The sequence below is a fragment of the Nuphar pumila genome, chromosome 1, assembly GCF_984573655.1.
Source record: "Nuphar pumila chromosome 1, dmNupPumi1.hap1.1, whole genome shotgun sequence".
NCBI classification, from domain to species: domain Eukaryota; kingdom Viridiplantae; phylum Streptophyta; class Magnoliopsida; order Nymphaeales; family Nymphaeaceae; genus Nuphar; species Nuphar pumila.
Window position 1 is genome coordinate 73,479,864 of NC_143249.1, and position 24,270 is coordinate 73,504,133.

The 24,270-nt window shown below is 40.4% G+C and overlaps 1 protein-coding gene across 1 annotated transcript; it reads left to right on the forward strand.

Annotated features, from left to right (window-relative positions):
• Positions 1-3,555: 3,555 nt before the first annotated feature.
• Positions 3,556-4,188, forward strand: LOC149849032 (uncharacterized). The gene has a single exon (XM_090006595.1). The coding sequence runs from the start codon at positions 3,556-3,558 to the stop codon at positions 4,186-4,188; it is 633 nt and encodes a 210-aa protein (XP_089862721.1).
• The last annotated feature ends 20,082 nt before the right edge of the window (positions 4,189-24,270 follow it).

Below are 24,270 nucleotides of genomic sequence, written 5' to 3' on the forward strand. Positions count from 1 at the left end.
TTTTTAAAACCTTAGTGATGGAAAGAAAATACTTTATAATCAGAATCTCATTTACACAGCGAAACAAAACCATTTTATATATATATTTCTAAATTCCATACAAAATTCGATCAAATGTCAATATTGTTTACAAAAACAATCTAGAGAGGATTACAACAATATATTTCAAAATATAAAGGGGTCTCAAAACACAAACAGACCCAAAACTATCACGGCGGTCCTAAGAATAGAAGAGTACAAGTTCTGCTCCAAAGCCTACAAGGTCATCTGCATCCATCACCAACCGACACCACCTACTCATGGGTACTTGAAAAGTTAAATTGTAGGGAGTGAGACCAAGCACTATCTCACTGAAAACTCGACCACCCATCTCACAATATTGAATGGATAGGTCACAGCCAAGTCAGACTCCAACCAAGTCTGTACCCGACTCACTGTGGAATCTGACTGGGCTCCACCTCTATCCAAAAGGGAGAACAACACATATGCATAATCTAAATGCATGAACATAGCTTATTAATTTTTCATTAACTTTTCTCTTTTGCTCTTCATGATGCAATTACACTTACTTGTTTTGATATTAAGTACAATTCTATCACGGGAGCACCAGTGCTTAGGCCACTCTAGGCTCACCGGTCTACATGGGGTGTATTTTCAAACACTTGTGATTTTATCTTTTATTAGCCCCAATAGCACACAGTTACACCGACAACAAGAGTCCAAAACCCTTCATCAAAGCATTACTTTTCTTAGAAAGTCATAGGGAACTACTGCTAGCATACATAGCTGGACTTCCTCCATAAGGAGTTCTCGCCCCGTAAGCCACTATGGTTAGGGATAGGACAACCCTTAGTGACCAAGAAGGGGTCCAAAAGCTACCATTGATAATAAAGAATTTGTCAGCAACTTAACATTCCACAGGGTTGGTGCTTACTCGCTCAACGAGCCGAGTCCATTTATAGGTCACCCCATTTTTCAAAGTGTAACCCTATATAACTCGGTTCAACTTAATTAATATTCATTATTAATTAAATTTTCATCATACTTTTCAGGTACACAGGGTCTTGCCCAACAAGTTACACCAAGTTCTTAACTTATGAGATTATTAATTTCTTGTGTCAACACTTAGTTGTACACTTGGGGTCACTCTTGCGTCCAAAAACAACATCATGTTCAAATGGGTCATGCCGAAAACCACAGTAAGCTCAGGCTCACTGCCATCCATAGTAGGCTCACACATGGGGCAATTTATTTCTCAAGGTCTAAAATGACTATTAAGGGTAAATTCATAAAACACACATTTTTACAAAACCCACAACATGATATGTAGTCCATTTGAACCTTCACATTTGCAAACATCTATCATGATTATAATCACTAATATAATGTTATGCGCAAAATATAAATTCATTTTTTGATGAATGTCACTAATGATTCTAGTAACTACATGAACACATGATGTTCATAAACCAACCATATATTTACACATCATATATATATATATATAGGATAAAAAAATCTATAATGAAAATCATAATCTCATTCACATGCATTATACCATGCATCTCAACATGATTTAGGTCCCTCATCGGACCACCTAACTCAAACTGATGAATTCAACCCAGAATTACATCAAACACAAGTTCATTAGCCTAATCTAGGGTTGACTCATGCAATACCAAGCTAAATAGCCTTTTACCAAACTCAACCGACAAGAAAAACATATTCTGGTTGCAAAAGTTGACTCTGCCAGGTAGCACAAGTGTTGACTCCCAGGAGCATGAGTTAACCCTCGAGTATGCCCAAAAACTTGTGAAGCATTTAGGGGTCAACTCTTAAGTACACGGGTTGACTCATGTACGTCATAGCTTTGGGCACCAAACCTAAAACAAAATTATGCACTTAGAGAAAAAATTTAAAAATCTTTTTCTAACAAATCTACAAATTTACCAAACCTCAAAATTTTTAAAAACAGATACACCCAACTCTATAAATAATTTAGTTTTTAAAAAGCATTTATAAAGAAGATAGGAAAATACCAATATTCTGATTTTTGAAAAACTTTATTTAAAGAATAAATTGAATCCAAAATTATTCAATATTTTAGAAACTATTGAAAAAATATACGCAATCTAAAACTTTCAAAAGTTCAGGAAACCTTTTTTCCAAAGAATACACAAATTTGTGAACTTCCAAAATTTTCAGAACACTTTTCTAAAATATCCCTAAATTTGAAATTATTCAAAATTATAAAAAAATGTGTCCAAACTCATAAGTTTCACAAAACTTTTTTTAAATAACAGTTTTTAGCAAACATGAATATTTTATTATTTTTATCAACAACCTTTTCAAATTATTATCAAGTTAAAAAAGAAAGTTTTTCTCAAGAAAACTCAGTCTAATCACTTAGGAAAAATATCATTTTATGGTGCACAAAACTTTATTTTCCTCATGCATCAATTATACAAAACTGTTTTCCATAAAATCATTCAAGCAAGCGTAATCCATACGAAACTTATTTCTGACATGCACGCATGCATTCCAACATGCGTTAGGTGAACTCTCATATCCATAGCTGCATTAATCCAAATGTGACATCTATTTTTTGATGAAGAAACATCTAAAAGAGTAGCATGCTTGCTAGACATACCAAACATTAAAAGGTATGTCAAATGATGTGCCAAAGATGTTATAGAAGCTCACACTATCTGGAAGTTGAGCCTTGTTGAGAATTTTGTGAGTTTCTGTTGACCACTTGAGAATGGAACGATTGAAAGGTAAAGGTATTGACTTTCCATCATATGTAAGCTGCAATTATGTAAACATGTAAAAATACACAATTTTTTTTTAAAGAAAACTACTCCCTTACACAATTAATTTACGATTCTATTTATTTATGAAAACAACTAGCATGATAGGCATTATCAAAAATCATATTCAGACATTTTCAGAAATATTTTTCTAAATCACGCAATGTGCCCACGCATGTTGCTACTATGAGAAGAGAGATCCAGTCCCAAACCTTTTGATAAAGTTTGATGCAAAACCCATGATGCATCCATACATGAACGTGGGTTATGCGTGTAGTGGTGTTAGTGGATTTTATTAGTTGGAGTTTTTCTAGGAAGTTGAGTTAATGGTGGTGTGTAGGTGGGTTTAGGGGTTAAGTGGGAATGCCCACTCTCCTAAGATGGTGTGTATGTGGCTAAGTGGGAATGCCCACCAAGTGTTTGTTTTTTTTTTTGTTTTATTTAAGTTGTATGTTTTAACGTCAGGAGATACAGAGAAGTTTTTCCTTTGACATTTTATTCTTCATATGCTTTTCCTACAGTGTGGTATCAGAGTCAGGTTTCGGTCGTGCTGGGCGTAGCCGTGGGTGAGAAGATCGTTGCCGTAGTTGTTGATCTTTCGACGTCATCAAGGTTTGTTTGAAGTTTTTTTTTAGAGGTAATTGTGTTGGTATTCAATATGGCTAATGGTATAAATACCCTTAATCTCTCTCAATCTTTGATACCTATTTTTAATGGACAAAATTATGAATTTTGGAATAAAAAAATGTGGACATTCTTTGTATCACAAGACTTGTGGGATTTGGTTGAGAATGGAATTGCGGAAGCAGATGATAAGGAGCTTCGTAAGAAGGATGCCAAAGCTTTGTTAGTGTTACAACAAGCTGTTGCTGAGTCCATATTTCCTCAAATTGCCGGTGCCACCAAGTCAAAGGAAGCTTGGACTATCTTGAAACAGGAGTTTCATGGAGACAACAAGGTAACCGTTATTAAATTGCAAACTCTTTGTAGAGAGTTTGAAACTCTTTTTATGAAAGAAAGTGAATCTTTACAAGCTTTCTTTTCTCGAGTTTCTGGAATTATAAATCAAATGAAATGTTTTGGTGAGAGTGTTTCTGATCAGAAAGTTGTGGAGAAAATTTTGAGGAGCCTTCTCTCAAAATTTGATCACGTGGTTACTGCAATTGAAGAGTCTAAAGATTTATCAGTTTATTCTCTTAATGAACTAATGGGTTCTCTTTTAGCACATGAGGAAAGAATGACCAGGTCTATAGAAAAAAATGTTGAGCAAGCATTTCAAACCAAAGTGGAGATCTCTAGCAAAGGTTTTGACCAGAAGAATGGAGGTAGAGGTAATGGCCGAGGAGGTTTCTGTGGTCGTGGAAGAGACCGAGGTTGAGGTTGAGGTCGTAGTGAATCAAGTAGCCAAAATTCAGAAAATAGAGATAAAGGCAAGCAGAAGAAGAGTTACAAGGACAAATGCAAAAAATATGGACATCCACAAGCATATTGTTGGGACAAAGAAAAAGAACAAGCCAATGTTGTTGAAAAAAAGAAAGAGGAAGGTAACTTATTTCTTACCTTTATGGATACAAGACAAAATAATTCTGATGTATGGTTTCTAGATAGTGCATGTAGCAACCATATGACAGGAGACAAGACCCTATTCCGCACTATGGATGAAACAGTCACATCAGAAGTTTGGCTTGGTGACAACAATTATGTGAAGATTACAGGCAAAGGAACCATTGCACTTCAGCTTAAGTCAGGTATTAAGAAACTTGTCCATGATATTTATTATGTTCCAAAGTTGGGACACCACTTGCTTAGTGTGGGGCAATTATTGAGAAGGGGATATTCATGCATATTTGATGATGATACATGTGAAATAAGATATAGAAAATCTGGTACGGTAATTGCTAAGGCATACTTGACTTCAAATAATATGTTCCTGTTAGAGATATCTTGCCTATGATTATGCATTAGTTGCTCCTATTAATGATGATTCTCAAATTTGGCATTTAAGATATGGTCATTTGTATTTTAATGGGCTAAAATTGCTGAGTCATAAACATATGGTATATGGTTTGCCTTCCATTGCTTGTGTTGATGAAATTTGTGAAGGATGTGTTTATGAAAAACAACACAAAGTGTCATTTTCAGTTGGAAAAGCATGGAGAGCTATGCAACCATTGGAGTTGGTTCATGCAGATATATGTGGTCCAATGAACACTTTATCTTTAAACAAGAGTAGATATTTTTTGATGTTCACTAATGATTTTACTCGAATGAGTTGGGTGTTCTTTCTTGTTCAGAAGTCGGAGGCCTTTGAAAAATTTTAGCAGTTCAAAACTTTTATGGAGAAAGAAAGTGGCCATGTAATCAAGGTCCTAAGAACTGACAGAGGTGGAGAATTTCTTTCTAATGAGTTTGATTTGTTTTGCAAGCAGAATGACATTCGCAGGCAATTGACAGTGAGAAAAACTCCATAGCAGAATGGGGTCGCTGAAAAGAAGAACAAAACTGTGGTGGAGATGGCTAGAAGCATGCTAAATGAGAAGAAGCTTTCAAATGATTTTTGGGCAGAAGCTGTGGCAACATCAGTTTATCTCCTCAATATCTCTCCTACAAAGGCAGTACGTGATATGACACCATATGAGGCTTGGTGGAGTCGTAAGCCTAATGTAAGTGGCTTGAAATTTTTTAGTTGCATTTCCTATGCCTTATTGGCTTCTGATGATCGTAGTAAAATGGATAAGAAAAGTGAGAAATGTATTTTTGTTGGATATAGTGATGAAACAAAGGGTTATCGGTTATATAATCCTATCACTAAGAAGTTAATCATCCGTAGAGATGTGATTTTTGATGAGAACAGTTTTTGGTCATGGACTAATGAAAAAATTCAGCAATCACCTTTGGTAGAAGATGTGCCAGATACAGTGCAAGATGAGAATATGGTGTCTCCTCCATCATCACCAACATGTAGCCCAACAAGGAGTCCTACTTAGGGTACATTTGGCAATCCTAGTTGTAGCAGTGGAAGTTCTGGTTCTGATACAGACACTCCTCCAAGGAAGGTACGTTCTTTAGCAGATATTTATGAAGCATGTATCTTTGCTCTTATGGTTGCAGAACCTACAAGCTATGATGAAGCATGTGGTAAAGATGAGTGGGAGAACTCAATGAAGGAGAAAATAATTGCTATTGAGAAGAACAATACTTGGGAGCTTGTAGATTTGCCACATGGAAAAGACCCCATTGGAGTGAAATGGGTCTATAAAGTCAAATATCAGCAAGATGGTAATGTGCAAAAATACAAATCAAGGTTGGTGGTTAAAGGGTATGTTCAAGAGCATGGCGTTGATTATTTTGACACATTTTCTCTTGTTGTTAGATTTGAAACAGTTAGATTGATTTTAACAATAGCAACTCAAATGAGATGGAAAATTTTTCAGTTTGATGTTAAATCTGCTTTTTTAAATGGCCCTTTGGAGGAAGATGTATATGTTGAGCAGCCACAGGGATTTATTGTTGATGGGAATAAAGACAAAGTCTACAAATTAAAGAAAGCACTTTATGGTCTTAAACAAGCGCCAAGAGTATGGTATAGTAGACTCGACTCCTACCTTCACCAAAATAATTTTCATAGAAGTGAAAGTGAGCCCACACTGTATATAAAGGTGAAAGGTAAAGATGTCCTTATTGTTTGTGTTTATGTAGATGATATTATCTACACTAGTTCTTCTAATCCTCTCATTAAAGAATTCAAGGACAGCATGATGCATGAATTTGATATGACTGATTTGGGAGTATTGCACTATTTTCTTCGATTACAAGTTAATCAAACTATTGATGGCATATTTATATCTCAAGAAAAATATGCAACAGATTTGCTAAAGAAGTTTCAGATGCAGAAGTGCAAGATATTTTCTACTCCAATGAACATAAGTGAGGAGCTATCTTTGAATGATGGAACTGTCAAAGCTAATGAGAAGATGTTAATAAGTTTGGTTGGTGGGTTGATGTATTTAACTCATACTCATCCGGATATAATGTAACACCCCAACATTTTAATGTAAATTTTTGGATTTTTTTTTTTTAAATAGCGGAAGTGAGAAAACCACGTGTTGGGTGAATTACAGATGAGACAGAAAAACTGAATAGTTTCATTCATTGATCAAAATGTCAATTACATCAAATAAATGAAAACTAACAACTGATCAGAGTCTAAACATAAAGATGCTGGAATAAATGAGATATCTTGGCTTTATCCAAAGCGACGCCCTGATGCTCTGATTTACTCGCTATTTGAAAAAGATTTAAAGCAGAAGGGTCAGACTCCCCTGTCCGCGTAAGAAGCATTATATTCATATGTGGTGCTCAGTGTCCCATGTACAAATATGTGCAACAATTTAATTTCAGAACTAGCATGTATTTTGTTGTTATTCTAAGGAAGTAGGCATGCTTTCTACATCATTATACAGTACAAGAGATATATAGGACTATAGCTAAATTCATTCATACTAGCATGAGCTTATTTTTATCTTTTCTACAGATTTCATATCAATAATTTCTATAATTTCTCAAGCACAAGTTTCTAGACCAATTCAATACCCTTTTGTGTTTATCTTACTTTTACCCTATGGGTATGCACAAGCATAGACTTCGTATTGAACCGAGACCATACGGGGGTATATTATTTAATAACCCGTATGACTAGCCGTACGGATATCCAAAAAGGATGGTCTGTGACGAAGAGAGAACTCCCCAGAGGCTAGAACAAGAATTAGGATGCACCCTTGATACTTCTGTAGAAGACTTGGATCTACCACTTAGGACACATTGGTAGTCCTGGCCCCCTAACTTCGTGGACTGGGGACCCGGTGAGACGCCTAGCTCTCACAAAAATAAGAATGTCCACAAAGCTTGTACCACCTACCCTCTCCGAGGTAGACCATGGGTCCGGTAACATACACCCTCTTTCAGGTGTACCCAGAGCCCAGAGAATACAGTGACATATACCGTCTTTTAGGTATACCCAGAATCTTGAAGGTTTTATATTTATGTTGCATTTAACCTTTTCTTTACAAACATGTGCGAACCATCGCACCACGAGTGGTCCAGTAACATATACCGTCTTTAAGGTATACCCAGAACCTCACAACCTCATGATTATGTACATATTTTTATTTCTTAATTATTTTTCTTGTGCGAGCCATCGCACCACAGGGGATTTCCAAAATCCCGAACCCGACTCGGGGTTCCTACACACATTGTATGCATCTGAGCTAGGGTGCCATAAGCACCAACATGGTCGCATTGCTCAGAACATGGCTCGACTCAGAGCCCACCTTTTAAAACATTTGTTCCCAAGTTTTGGCGTAAGCGTTCGTACCCACTAATTGTGCCATTCATGTGGCACATGGGCTCGATTCCTTACCAAATGTATATATATATATATATATATATATATATATATATATATATATATATATATATATATATATATATATATATATATATATATATATATCTTCTTCTTCTTCTTTTTAAAAGGCTCCCGCATGGTAACCATAGGCACTCCCCCGGTTCAATGGACTCTTATCTCAATGTGGCCCCGTAGTTGCCCCCATGAGCGTACGCGATCCGGAACAAGCGACCTCCTAGTCGCCCCCGGTTCGGGAGGAACTGGACCACTTGATCCGGTCTATCACCCTCACCGGTTTGTGGTTGCACCCACCAGTTTGAGAAGAGGGAGATGTTGTGGGGCTGCATTGTCTCAAGCAGTGCAGCATCCCCACAAAACCTTGCTGGACATCAACAGATCCCCTGTCGGTCTGCCGCCCTCCGCCAAGTAGTGGCATGCGACATAGTCGCCATGATCGTACAGTGACAACAGTTGCAAAACTGACCACGTTAACTTGTAACCAGGGTACCACTCCCCCGCAGCCCAGCAGGTCTGGCATGGCCCCAATATAGGCAGATCAGGCGTACCAACAGGGACAGCACGTGCTGCCCTGTGAGAGGGGTCACAGACTTATTCAGCTTGCTGCAAACAGGCCTGACTAATTAGGCCAACCAAGCCACGGTGCCACTGGCGCACGTGGTACCAGCAGCACACAAGGAACAGTGTGTGCTGCCCATAGCGACGGTCACGACTCCCGGGCCTGATACCCGGACTCCGAACCCACCAGACTGGTCAGGACCAGCCCGCAACAAGGTTCACACAGACCTTGTAAGTGGTTGATCAGCAGTGAACTGGCTCAACAGAGCCCCATCATTTTTATTTCTACAACTAAGGCCCATATCAAGACCGTCTGATGATAACGATAAGACATTTCTAATAACTTGATGTTGTCTTGTGTGGGTTTGGGTGTTTCAGAAATCAATATCCCAACATGTTTGTGTTCTCTTTAACTAGCGTGTAACCCATTGAGTGTTCTTGTGTAGTCTATCTAAGTATGTCTATCCACGTATATTTACCTTTTTGTTTTTTTTTTATAAGTATGTGTATGTGTGTGTAACATGTATCCTATCTTAGCATCCTCATACTACTAGGTAAGCATCAAACAGTAACATGAGTAGGATCATTATGGACGTGCGAAAATGGGAAGCATGCGCAATCGGTTCTACCGAATTCAAGATATCTTCTCATAAAAATTTTATGTATATTCCAAGAAATCGCATGCAATCACGGAGTAGATTAACGAGCAGGCCATCCAAACATCGAGTTCCAGACTATTGGTCTGTTGCACCGTCGTCATGAAGGCGAGGTTCATGCAGTATATTATCCTTTTTTTTTTTATTGACGCTCCAGACCGGGTGCTTGTACCACACGGTCCCTGCGGTCCTTCAGTCGTGGATGTCGACTACCCATATGCTCACCATCCGGGCGAACCAAGAAGATTGGCTCAGCCCGATCGTGACACATGATGACCTCTACTATGCCTTTATTGCGAGGTACAGCCTTTACTCGACGGTGTCACAGCATGTTTGTGTCGCAGGACACCGAATACACACATGAGAAGATATATACCCCTTACCTCTTCGGAGTTGTTAACCGGCGATAATGGTGTTCCTTTGTCCTTAACATTGGAGCTTGCTTCTTCACGAAGGAGAAGACCCACACGTCCAGCTATGGAAGTCGATCACCAAGAGAGAGAGAGAGAGAGAGAGGGACGTCCAAAGTGGGTTGTAGCCTCCCATTTGAATCCCTATTTTAACTCCCCCTACTTAGGGGAGTTTTAAATTTTCAAATTCAAGTCACCACCTCAACCCACAATTCTTTTTGGTGGGTGCTCCTCCATTTCCACAAACACCCCTCCCTCTTCTTGACTACAATTACTACAACTTCCAAATTTCTTTACTTTATTGGTACCCTTCATCCCATTTTGGTGGGATTCTCTTCAATTTTTTGTAAAGTGAGAGGAGTAGCAACTCCTCTCATGTTTCTGGTGGAGAAAAAGCCAAAAAATTAGGCTTGGCTTTAGGCCCACGTTTTTACCATTCCAACAAGGTAAAAACGTGGCCTTTATGTGCAAAAAGGCATTCCGCACACAAGAGATTTTGAATCGTGGTCTTCCACCAAAGGGGCAACGAACCCCACAACTTGTGTTATCTTTGTTTTTGTTGTAAAGTGTGTAGATTTTATTGTATTTAACCTTTTTGGTTCAGTTTCGGATTTCATGAAAAAAAAGAAATGTTTTCCTTTCTACGTAGGTGCACCGTGGGTTTTGAACTGGGGTTGAGGCTCTACACAACCATGCGTCCTACCACAACACCACTTCACCACTTGTTTACTTTTACAAAGAGATTACCTTTATGTCTTCTTGGAACGTTTCCCTAGTAGGTGGATTGTTGCATCTCCTTGTGGGTTTTTCTCACGTCATCTCATCTCCGCGCTACCTTATAGTTAATGCGCTTCGGATCTCACACCATCATCCTGAAATAATCGAATTCCTTAACTTGGCCTCGCAAACCGGGTCGGATCCTCGGATCTCACCAAAGTCCGGATCCAAGTCTCATTTCTAGTATTCGTTACCGGGTTCGCTCTAGTAACCCTCAAGCATCAAAATTGCATTGAATATTATAAAAATTCTATTCTTTCACATAAATGCTTATTTTTATTCATAAAAATATTCCTTAAAATTCGTGGGTTTTACATCCTTCACCTCTAAAAGGAATTTTGTCCTCGAAATTCGTGACACATATCAATCAAACAGTTGAGGGTACTTGTCTTTCATCGCAGCCTCTGGTTCCCACATGCATTCTTCTAAGCCATGGTGCCTCCATCTCACTTTGACGAATGGGATGATCTTGTTTTGCATCACTCGTTCACTGCGATCCACGATCTCGATCGATCTCTCTTCTATGGTCAGATCCTCTTGCACACTGATGTCCTCGAACTGAATCACATGTAAAGGATCCTGAATGTATTTCCGCAGCATCAATACATAGAATACATTATGAATTCTGGCCAGCTGGGAGGGTAGCTCTACTCGATACGATGTCTCGCCGATCCGCTCTAATATCGGGAAAAGTCAAACATATCTCAGACTCAACTTCCCCTTCTTTCCGAACCTGAAAATGCTCTTGATCAGCGATACCTTGACAAACACTGCATCTCCCACTTCGAAACTAAGCTCTCTATGTCACTGAACTGCATAGCTTTTTTGTCAACTCTGTGTCGCTCGAAGTCGATCTTGTATCTTTTGTGTTTGCTCGATGTAATGCTGAACTACTATTGGTGACTCAACTGCTCTTTCGCCAACTTCATCCCAATGTACCGGTGATCTGCAAGGCCGCCCATACAGTGCTTCAAAAGGCGTCATGCCGATACTCGCGTGGTAGCTATTGTTGTAGGTGAACTCTGCTAGTACCACGTGAGTATCCAATTCACCTTTCTAGTCCAGCATACAGTCACGTAGCATGCCCTCTAGTGTTTGTATGGTCCTTTCTGACTGTCCGTCAGTCTGTGGATGAAAGGCGGTGCTGAACTTCAACTTAGTTCACAATGTCGTCTTTAACTGCCCCCACAATCGTGAGGTGAACCGAGGGTCTCTATCGAAAATGATCAAGATTGGCACCCCATGTAGTCGTACTATCTCCTGGATGTACAGGTTGGTCAAGCTCTTTAGCGATTGACCCTTCCTCATAGGTAGAAAGTGTGCCGACTTGGTGAGTCGGTCGACCACTACCCAAATAGCATCGTGGTTCTTGAGGGTTCGTGGTAACCCCATCATGAAATCCATCGTGATATGCTCCCATTTCCATTGAGGAATTTCCATCAACTGCATCGTTCCTCCCTGCCTTTGATGCTCGATTTTGATCCGTTGACACGCCAAGCACTTCGCGACGTATCTTGCAACACCACGCTACATTCCATTCCACTAGTACCCATGTTGTTGATCCTTGAACATCTTGGTACTGCCTGGGTAAAAGGTGTACTTGCTCTTATGTGCCTCTATCAATAATTCTTCTTTGAGCTCTAGATCGCTCGACACCCATAGTCGATCCTTAAACCATATGCTACCATCCCTCTTGCACTGGAATGTTGTGTCCTCCTACAGCACTGATGCCTCCAACCTTTCATAATGCGAGTCTTTTTTTTGCTTAACCATGATCCGCTCTCGCAGTTTTGATCGTACCGTCAGGCTAGACATCTTGAGTATGCCTTGATCGTCGGAGAAAGGCCTCCATTCTATGAACTCAGAAATCATCTTCCAACCTATGTTTAGCAAACTAGCCAGATTTCCCCTAGCCTTGCGACTAAGGGCATCTGTGGCCACGTTTGCTTTCCCAGGATGGTAAGAGATCATGAATTCATAGCCTTTTATGAATTCAAGTCACCTTCTTTGTCGCATGTTGAGCTCCTTCTGAGAGAACAGGTACTTCAAACTTTTGTGATTAGTGAAAACTTCAAATTGTTCCCCATACAGATAGTGTCTCCAAACCTTTAAGGCGAAGACTACGGCCGCCAGTTCTAGATCATGAGTGAGATAGTTTCTTTCATGAGTCTTCAATTGTCGTGATGCGTAGGCAATAACTTTTGTATGTTGCATCAGCACACAACCCAACTCAGTACCGAAAGCATTTGTATATGCTACAAATCCGCCACTTTCTGATGGCAAAGCTAGTACTGGTGTTGTTGTGAGTTTTGCCTTAAGGATCTGGAAACTCTCTTCACTCTTCTCATTCCACTTGAATTTCACCCACTTCCTTAGGAGTTTCATCATGGGCATAGCGATTTCAGAGAAGTCTTGAATGAATCGTCTGTAATATCTTGCTAATCCCAGAAAGCTTTGGATCTTACTGACATTCTTCGGTTGTGCCCAATTCATCACAGCCTCAACCTTGACTGGCTCTACTGAGACTCCGTCCTTCGAGATCACATGCCTAAGGAACATGACTTCTTCAAGCCAAAATTCACATTTCGAGAATTTGGCGTATAACTGATGTGTCAGAAGGGTTTCCAGAACAATTTTAAGATGTCTTTTGTATTCCTCTGCATTCTCTGAGTATACCAGTATGTCATCAATGAAGATGATAACGAAAGTATCCAAGTATGGCCTGAATACCCGATTCATCAGGTCCATGAATGCAGCTGGGGCATTAGTGAATCTGAATGGCATTACCACAAACTCATAATACCCATATCTGGTTTGGAACGCTGATTTAGGGATATCCCAATCCTTTATTCTCAATTGGTAATATCCTGACCTCAGATCTATCTTTGAGAAGACCTTTGCTCTTTTCAACTGGTCGAATAGATCCTCAATACGGTGTAGAGGATATTTGTTCTTCACGGTCGCTTGGTTTAATATTTTGTAGTCTATACATAGCCGCATAGACCCATCTTTCTTTTTCACGAACAAGACTAGTGCTCCCCAAGGAGATGTGCTAGGTCGCACAAAACTGTGCTCCAACAACTCTTGCAGATGCTTCTTCAATTCCTCTAACTCTGCTGGTGTCATCTGATAAGGTGCTCTCGATATAGGCCTTGTACCCAGCATCAGTTCAATTTTGAATTCTACTTCCCGTTGTGGAGGTAATCTAGGAAGTTCCTCTGAAAATACGTAAACAAAGTCGCAAACGATTTTCAGATCTTTAATCAGTGTTGGTTTCATTTCTCATTTGATCACACTGACCAGAAAAGCCATATCTCCTCGGTGGAGATACTTCTGAGCCTTGAGGGTCGAAATAACCCTTTTCTTTATTCCAGGCCTTGTCAGTCAGAATTCAACCTACGGCGTATCCAGTCGAGATAGGATTACTTTCCCTTCTCTATACAGAACTCTAGCATAGTGTTCAAAAAGTCAATCCATACCTAATATGACATTGTATTCGGTCATATCGAGTATAATTAGGTTGACAGGTAAATTGTGTTTTCCTAAAACAACTTCTACTTCTGGCATGTAGTTCACACAAATTTCATTGAATCCTATAGGGTTATATACTACTAGTTCTTGATTTAATGATTTTGTGGGGATTCTAAGTTGTTTTGCAAAATATAAAGAAATGAAGGAATGAGAAGCTCCACAGTCAAACCATACTAGAGCAGCTTGGCCGAAAATAAATAATGTACCTTGCACCAAGTCCCCTTTTTGTAATTGATCAGCCAAGGTAGCGTAGACTCGACCCGCTACTTGTTGTTGAGCCGCTTGCGGCTGTGGTGGTGGTGGTGGTGTCTCCCAGTCTCACGCCTTGCATCGTTGGCCTGCTTCTTCCAACACTCCTTGATATAGTGTCTCATTTTTCTGTTGTAGAGACAACCTCTTGTCTCATGGGGACACTGCTGACTGGGGTGGAAACGGTTGCACTTCTGACACCTTTGATTCTGCCCTGGCCTAGGTCTGGCGCCTCTGTTGTGCCTTGGTTTCTTGGTCTGATGGTTGAAACGTCTCCCACCAAACCTCTTCTTGAACTCGGGTTTTTGAATCCCAATTCTATTCTTTTTCCCCTCCTTCCAGTCATCATCGAGGAGAGTCGCAACCTACATAGCAAAGGTAGTTGATAACAAGTCAATGTTCCTTGATATTCCAAGTGTTAACTTCGATAAAACTTGTATCACAACGAATATAGTGATTTTACCTAGATAGCCTCATCAAGGGTCTTGAGCCCTCGAGTGTACAGACGGTTCCTCAAACCCGTCTTCAAGCTTTAGGCAAACTTCATAGCTCGATCTTCGTCCAAAGTGTATACGTTCGGACAGTAATATTCCAAGCTATGGAACTTAGTGATGTTGTCTGTCAGAGACATCTTATCCTGTTGCAGGTCCAAGAACTCCTGCATCTTCTTCGCCCTCTCATGCTTTGGAAAGTAGGCGGCGTTGAAGACCTCCACAAACTCTGCCCAAGATACAGGACCATCCTGGAACTTGACTGCGCTAATGGTCACCCACCACTTTTCGGTGTGGTCCTTGAGACGATAAGTCCCAAAGTCCACCCAACACTCCTCGGGTACCTCTAGTACACGGAAGATGTGCTTGATCTCTCAGATCCAACTCTCTGCCACCTCTGGGTCTGTCTTCCTAGCGAAAGCGGGAGAGTCCATATCCATGAATTTCTTGTGGTACATAGCCCCACCGTTCGTACTCTTCTCGTGGGCCACCTGGTGTAGATTCGTGCTCATTTGCTGCATAGCCGAAGCGTACTGGCCAACCACCTTAGCCAGGTTGTGCAATGTTTCCATTATGTCGTTGCAACGGTTTGACCACGTCATCTATGTGGACAAACAATTAAATAAAGACAAACTTGTCACCAACCTATATTTATAATTCCATAGAAACGCAGTATACAATTTACTAATTTACTTATAAGTTACTAAAATCACATTATAGCATACTTATAGAGTCATCGCGGTCGCTGGAAGAGCCAAGATCTCATATTATTCAGTCCTGCTCTGATACCAAAGCTGTAACACCCTAATATTTTAATTAATTTTTTGGATTTTTTTTTATAAGTATGTGTATGTGTGTGTAACGTGTATCCTATCTTAGCATCCTCACACTACTAGGTAAGCATCAAACAGTGACATGAGCAGGATCATTATGGACATGCGAAAATGGGAAGCATGCTCAATCGGTTCTACCGAATTCAAGATATCTTCTTATAGAAATTTTATGTATATTCCAAGAAATCGCATGCAATCACAGAGTAGTTTAACGAGCAGGCCATCCAAACATTGAGTTATGGACTATTGGTCAGTTGCACCGTCGTCATGAAGGTGAGGTCCGTGCAGTATATTATTCTCTTTAATTTGTATTGACGCTCCAGACCGGGTGCTTGTACCACACGGTCCCTACAGTCCTTCAGCCGTGATTGTCGACTACCCATACATGGCTCACCATTCGGGCGAACCAAGAAGATTGGCTCACCCTGATCGTGACACATGATGACCTCTACTATGCCTTTATTGCGAGGTACAACCTTTACTCGACGGTGTCGCAGCATGTTTGTGTCGCAGGACACCGAATACACACATGAGAAGATAAATACCCCTTACCTCTTTGGAGTTGTTAACCGGCGATAATGGTGTTCCCTTTTCCTTAATGTTGGAGCCTGCTTCTTCACGAAGGAGAAGACCCACACTTCCAGCTATGGAAGTCGATCACCAAGAGAGAGAGAGAGAGAGAGAGAGAGAGGGACGTCCAAAGTGGGTTGTAGCCTCCCATTTGAATCCCTATTTTAACTCCCCCTACTTAGGGGAGTTTTAAATTTTCAAATTCAAGCCACCACCTCAACCCACAATTTTTTTTGGGGGGTGCTCCTCCATTTCCACAAACACCCCTCCCTCTTCTTGACTACAATTACTCCAACTTCCAAATTTCTTTGCTTTATTGGTACCCTTCATCCCATTTTGGTGGGATTTCCCTCAATTTTTGGTAAAGTGAGAGGAGTAGCAACTCCTGTCATGTTTTTGGTGGAGAAAAAGCCAAACAAATAGGCTTGGCTTTAAGCCCACGTTTTTACCATTCCAACAAGATAAAAACGTGGCCTTTATGTGCAAAAAGGCATTTTGCACACAAGAGGTTTCAAACCGTGGTCTTCCACCAAAGGGGCAAAGAACCCCACCACTTGTGCTATCTTTGTTTTCATTGCAAAGTGTGTGGATTTTATTGTATTTAACCTTTTTGGTTCAGTTCCGAATTTCATGAAAAAAAAAAAAGAAATGTTTTCCCTTTCTACGTAGGTGCACCGTGGGTTTTGAACTGGGGTTGCGGCTCTACACAACCGTGCGTCCTACCACAACACCACTTGTTTACTTTTACAAAGAGATTCCCTTTCTGTCTTCTTGGAACGTTTTCCTAGTAGGCGGATTTTTGCATCTCCTTGTGGGTTTTTCTCACGTCATCCCATCTCCGCGCTACCTTATAGTTAATGCGCTTCGGATCTCACACCATCATCCTGAAATAATCGAATTCCTCAACTTGGCCTCGCAAACCGGGTCGGATCCTTGGATCTCACCAAAGTCCGAATCCAAGTCCCATTTCTAGTATTTGTTACCAAGTTCGCTCTAGTAACCCTCAAGCATCAAAATCACATTGAATATTACAAAAAATTTATTCTTTCACATAAATGCTTATTTTTATTCATAAAAATATTTCTTAAAATTTGTGGGTTTTACATATACTATTTCCTGTCAGTTTGGTTTCAAGGTTCATGCATAATCCGTCAGTTTATCATCTTGGAACGGTGAGACGCATTCTTCGCTACATCCGAGCGACAACCAATTATGGAATATGGTACAAACCAGTTTCTAATTTTAATTTGTTTGGTTATACTGATTGTGATTGGGCAGGCTTTGTTGATGATCGGAAAAGCATGTGGCTTTATTTCACTACAACAGAGCAGTAGATTAGCGACGACCACCTTTCGTCGCTAATCCGTCGCTAATCCGTCGCTAACCATGTTAGCGACGGATTAGCGACAACGCGGCGACAGTATGCTTACGTCGCGAATATTTCGACGCTAACTGGCGACGGAATAATTCCGTCGCCAAGTCCGTCGCTAATTGCGATGGAATAACGAGCGCTATATTCCGTCGCCAATCCGCCGGTACTAAACGGCGACCACGGCGTGGCGACGGATTTAATTCCGTCGCTAAGCCGTCGCTAGATTAATATGAATAGCGACGGAATCATCCGTCGCTAATCCGTCGCAAAAACGAAAAAAAAATCAAAAAAAATTTATTTAAAAATTAATTACGGAGAACTGTACAATTTATATTTCCTGTACAATTTATATTTCCTGTAAATAAAAAACAAACCACACAAAAAAATTCATATAACAAGTATCTATAATAATTAATCGTTCCACCTTAAAACTAAGAAGTTTAATTATTTACAATTCAACAATTACAATTAGGAAAAATAAAAAAAATAGAACTTCTTCAACACAGTCCTCTAATCATCGCCAAGATTTTGTGCGTCTTCTTGTTCATTGTCTTTATCTGTCCCTTCAGCTCCACTACCCTGATTATCGCTAGCAGCCTACACAAGAAAAGAACAGTCAGTATTGATAAACAAAATATAATGAAATAAATTACACACTATATGTGATTCTATCATGTGCTCATGTGTGATCTAAGGCAATAAAAAAACTCTATATGTGATTCTATCATGCTCATATGTGTGCTAAGGCAGTCAAAAAATTGAATATGTGATTATAGCATGTTCATATGTGTTCTAAGGCATATAAAAAAACTCTATATGTGATTCTACCATGCTCAGATGTGCTTTAAGGCAAGCAAAAAACTATATATGTGATTCGATCATGCTCGTATGTGTGCTAAGGCAGTAAAAAAATTGAATATGTGAATATAGCATGCTCATATGTGCTCTAAGGCAGGCAAAGCCAAAAATTTTATATGTGATTCTATCATAAATGATATATAACATGTTCATATGTGTTCTAAGGCAGTTAAAAAACTCTATATGTTATTATAGCATGTTCATATGTGTGCTAAGGCAGTCAAAAAATAGAATATGTGATTATAATATGCTCATAAGTAACTTAGTGTTGTTTATAAGTACAAAATTTATGTTAGCTTCTTTACCAACTGTTTCAACCACTCCACAAACTTAGTTTCACGTTCTTTTTGTACTTCTGCATTAGTGAGATGTGAAACTTTGCTTTGCAACTCCAGATCAAATCGTCTGCAAACAACAAATACTTATATTACCGAGCCATGTATCCACATATAGAACATAAAAGGATTTATAATTGAGTTGCATATACATATACTTACTCGATGTATGGGTCGATCGCTGAACAATTAAAAAGAATATAGATGTGTGCTGCATCTTGCTCTCGATCTGTCAATAGCCTTGATCGGCAACTACCAAATGCATGCCCAAGTCGTTGAAATATCGACAGCTTGTCAGCTACAGTTACTTGTTCTTCATCATCGTTACGGGGCGGGCATGTGTAACGTGTTGAAATATGAGGTTCGAAGTACATAGATGAGAAATTTGAAATCTCTTCTAAAGTGTACGCCTCACAAATAGAGCCTTCTACTCTTGCTTTATTACGAACCTTTTTTTTTAGGTCGAACATGCATCTGACAAGAATATACATTTCAAATTTTAAATATCTGTCATTAAAGAGACAAATATAAAAAAACATATACCTTTCAAATGGGTACATCCATCGATATTGCACAGGGCCACCAACCCTTAGTTCATATGGCAGATGTATGATCAAATGTTCCATAACATCGAAAAATGCTGGCGTAAATATCTTTTCTAACAGACAAACAGTGGTGATGACAGAGTCCTCGAGATTCTTTACATCTGATACAATGACCTCCGATGCGCACAATGTTCTGAAAAATCCGCTCAACTCAGACAATACCCCCCATATAGGTTTGTCTAACATATCATGGAATGCTAGGGGTATCAATCGTTGCATAAAGATATGACAATCATGGCTCTTCAACCCATATAACTGTCCATCGTCAATCTTCACAGCCTGAGCAATGTTAGAGACATATCCATCTGGAAATCTCAGTTGTCTCAACCATTGACATACATGTTTTATTTGATCAGGTCCGAGCACGTACTTCGCCTTTGGTTTCAGTACTTTGCCATTATACTCTTTGAGTTCCAATTCTGGTCTTTTACATATTAATTTTAAATCCATACGGGCCTTCGGATTATCCTTCGTTTTTCCTTTAATATTCATTACTGTATTGAACACATTATCAAACACATTTTTCTCTACATGCATCACATCCAAATTATGTCGTATCAATAGGGTCGGCCAATACGGTAGTTCCCAAAAAATAGATTTTTTCGTCCAATTGTGTTCCTTCCCAAATCCACGGAAGGGTGTAGGACTGCGGGCATCTGTTAATACATTTGGAAAGTATCGCAATCTTCTTAAAATCTCTATGCCAGACAATCTTGAGGATGGACCTTCCATTTCAGTTGTGCCTGCTGTAAATGCATTCTTTTGACGTCGGAACGGATGATCGCTGGGTAGAAATCGACGATGGCAATCAAACCAGCAAGGCTTCCTTCCATGCCTCAATTTAAAAGCTTTGGAATCCTCCATGCAGTACGGACAAGCCAACCTCCCATGTGTGCTCCAACCAGATAACATACCATATGCAGGGAAGTCACTGATTGTCCATAGAACAGCGGCCTTCATGTTGAAATTTTGTTTTTTGTGGGCATCATACGTGGTAACACCGTCATCCCACAGTACTTTTAATTCATCAATCAATGGCCTTAGATATACATCAAGATTTTGGCCAGGTGAGGTCGGACCAGGGATCAACAGAGACAAGAAAAGATTTGGACGTTTCATACACAAGCTTGGTGGAAGGTTGTATGGAGTTACAAATACTGGCCAGCATGAGTATGGAGTTGATCTACCCCCAAATGGATTAAATCCATCTGTACATAGACCGAGTCTAACATTTCGCACTTCCATTGCGAAGTTCTGATGAGTACGATCAAAGTGCTTCCAAGCTTCAGCGTCAACAGGATGCGTGATCTTGTTTTCATCGTGTCGAACTTTATTTGCATGCCATCTCATGTGTTTAGCTGTCTTTGAAGACATATACAATCGCTGCAATCTAGGAGTGATAGGAAAGTAGCGGAGCGACTTGTATGAAACTTCCTTTGATCTCGTGCTACCATTGCCTCTTGTCTTTGGCTTGAACCGAGGATGCCCACATGACGGGCATGATATGTCGTTTTCCTGCTCCTTGAAATACAACATGCAGTGATTTGGACAAGCATCAATCTTTTTGTAACCCATACCTAGAGCGTTGACCATAACTTTCGCACGATAGAAATTTTGTGGCAATTTCTCATCTTTAGGCAACATACTCTTCACAATCATGCACAAACGGTCAAAACATGATTGACTCAAATTATACTCGTACTTCAAATTCATTAGTTGAAGAACTGCAGACAAGATAGTGTGACTCTCACAACCGTTCCAAAGTGGCTCATCAGCATCTTTAAGTAAATCATAAAATCTACTAGCTGCATCGTTTGGTGATTCTTCATCTACGACAGTTCTTACATCACTAGAACTCATAGCAGAACCCAGTTCTGTTCCTGCAGCATCAAATATCAAATTCGTATATGGATTATCGTGCACCACATTCACCCGTGCATCAAAATCGTTTCTAAATTCTTCTCCATGAAACGCCCAGTTCTGATAATCACTCACAAAACCCTTCCTGTATAGGTGATGTCTAACGCCATGAGGTTCTACAAATCGATTATTCTTACAAATCTTGCAGGGACACCTAATCCGACCTGTGGGATCTACCGTACTGACACTCGCCGTTGCAAATTCAATAAAACTATCGACACCATCCATATATTCATGCGATAACTCATTGTCCACTATCCTACGGTACATCCATTCACGGTTTGCAGTCATTCTGTCGTATGATGTTACGAATAGTATCCTAACGAATTAAGAAAAAAACAATCAGAATGCGACGATGAAGAAAATATCAAATTTATCATGCAATATACTATGTCAAACAATAACAAGAATTTTGATGCATGCATTGATAACTTAATATTTTCATGTGCAAACTATTAATGACATGATACAATCATTTGAAGCATGCTTTTATTATAAAATTTCACATGGAAGTCAAAATCAAATTGAAAGTAACTACATGCAAGCATGGATACAATTACATCAAACATTGCAATACATCATAATCATTCATATCAAATAAATGGCAAACATGTACCTGCAGCAAACACACTTCAATATCTCACTAACTACTACCATGCTTAGCATGGACTCCGTACTCCAAAAATAAGAACACTTCCATATTTCTACATTAAAATCATGCTCAGCATGATCTCCGAACTCCAACAAAGCAGTCCTAGATATCAACAACTAAGTGAGTGTGTGAACAATAAAGTGCTGCATTCAATAAATTAAATAACATGTGATACGTTTGCATCACTTACTCACCACGGGTATTTACCCGATTTGCATTGTTTTTGTCATTTACTTACCACAGGTGGCCGAGCACGAGTTGGTTCCGTTGAAAAATCTGCACAAAAACAAAACAAATTAAGTAACAAACTAACTAATCATGAAACAAGATGAAACACTAACTAAAAAAATCGGGTATTTCTCTCAAGGTACGGGCATTTTCTTATGTGAAACGTTTGAGAAATCGGGTAGAGGTAGGATTTCCATGCATGTTTTGATGGAAATCCATGGCGAATCAATGGATCTACGAATCCACTATGTTATATTGATATTTTTCCTTGTTTTTCATTTTTTTTTTCAAAAAGAAATCCATGGCACGATCGATGTGGTATGGGTGTCGGCTGACAGACCAGCCGAAGTCAAGCCGTGAACCCTCGTTGTTGGCCCAGCCGAGTGATCGGCTGGGTATGATCCCTTTATTTCAAAAAAAAAAATCTTTTTATTCACGTTGGTGGCTGTTGGCTGGCTGGCAGCCAGCCGAGTAGCACTCGGCTGACTGCCAGCATGCTGGCAGGTGCGCCAGGCCCAGCACCCAGTCGGCTGGGTGCTAGGCGAGCCTATGACAGGGCCATAGCCGGCCCAGCCGACAAAAATTCTTTTCAAAACAGGGAAGGGGGTTAAACCCCCTGCCGGAAAGGCAGTTCCGGCATGGGGGGTTGACCCCCTGCCGTGCCTTTACGGCAGGGGGGTCGACCCCCCATGCGTTTCCGGCAGGGGGTCGACCCCCCATGCGTTTCCGGCAGGGGGTCGACCCCCCATGCCTTTCCGACAGGGGGTCGACCCCCCTTGCCGGAAACGCAGGGGGTCGACCCCCCCTGCCGGAAACGCAGGGGGTCGACCCCCCCTGCCGGAAAGCACGGCAGGGGGTTAAACCCCCTCCGTTTCTGGCAGGGAAGGGGCGTACCCCCTGCGTTTAGAAGAAGAAGAAGAAGAAGAAGAAGAAGAAGAACCTGCGCTTCGCCGGACGGTGGCGGGAGGTTGACGGGGAGCGGCAGCTGGCGAGCGCCGGCTGGCGAGCGGTGGACGGGGAGCGGCGGCTGGCGAGCGGCGGTGGCCGGACGGTGGCGAGGGCCGACGGGCGGCGGGAGGGTGCAGTACAGCGAAACAGGGAAAAGAGAAAGAGGGATGGGATTAGGGATTTACGCGACATTTAGCGACGGCTTAGCGACGGAAAAATTCCGTCGCGAAGCCGTCGCGAAACCCAAATACCAAAAAAGCGACGGAATATATTCTGTCGTTACTCCGTCGCTAATTAGCGACGGAGTAGCGACGACAGAGTTCCCTCTCTAAATCCGTCGCTAAAATGGTGTTCTTGTAATCAAAAGTAGCGACAAAAACATGCAGTCGCTAATCCGTCGCTAAGTAGCGACAGATTAGCGATAAAAGTCGTTTCCTCGCTAATCCGTCGCAAATTAGCGACAGATTCTATCTCTAGCTAATCTGTCGCTAAGTAGCGACGGGAAAAATCCGTCGCTAATTTCCGTCGCTAATTAACAATTTTCTTGTAGTGTTTTTAGCCTTGGTTCTGGTGTTATCTCATGGAGTTTGAAGAAGCAAGCTAGCACAACACTTTCATCTACAGAACCTGAGTATATTGCAACAACAATACTACCTATCAAGCTATATAGATGCAGAGGATTTTGGAAGACTTGCACCAAAAACAAGAAATGCCGACAAAGTTATATTGTGATAACAAGGTGGCGATTGCAATGACAAAGAATCCAGTATTTCATGGCAGAACCAAGCATGTTGAGTTGCGCCACCATTTCATTCGGGGTGTTGTTGCTGAAGGATTGATTAATATGGAGTATTGCTCAACTAATGATCAAGTTGCTGATGGATTAACTAAAGCACTGAGCTATCCAAAGTTTTCTAAATTTAGGGCATCACATGGTGTATCCGACTTTGCATCAAGGGGGTGTGATAAAGTTTGATGAAAAAACCATGATGCATCCATACATGAACGTGGGTTATGCATGTAGTGGTGTTAGTGGATTTTA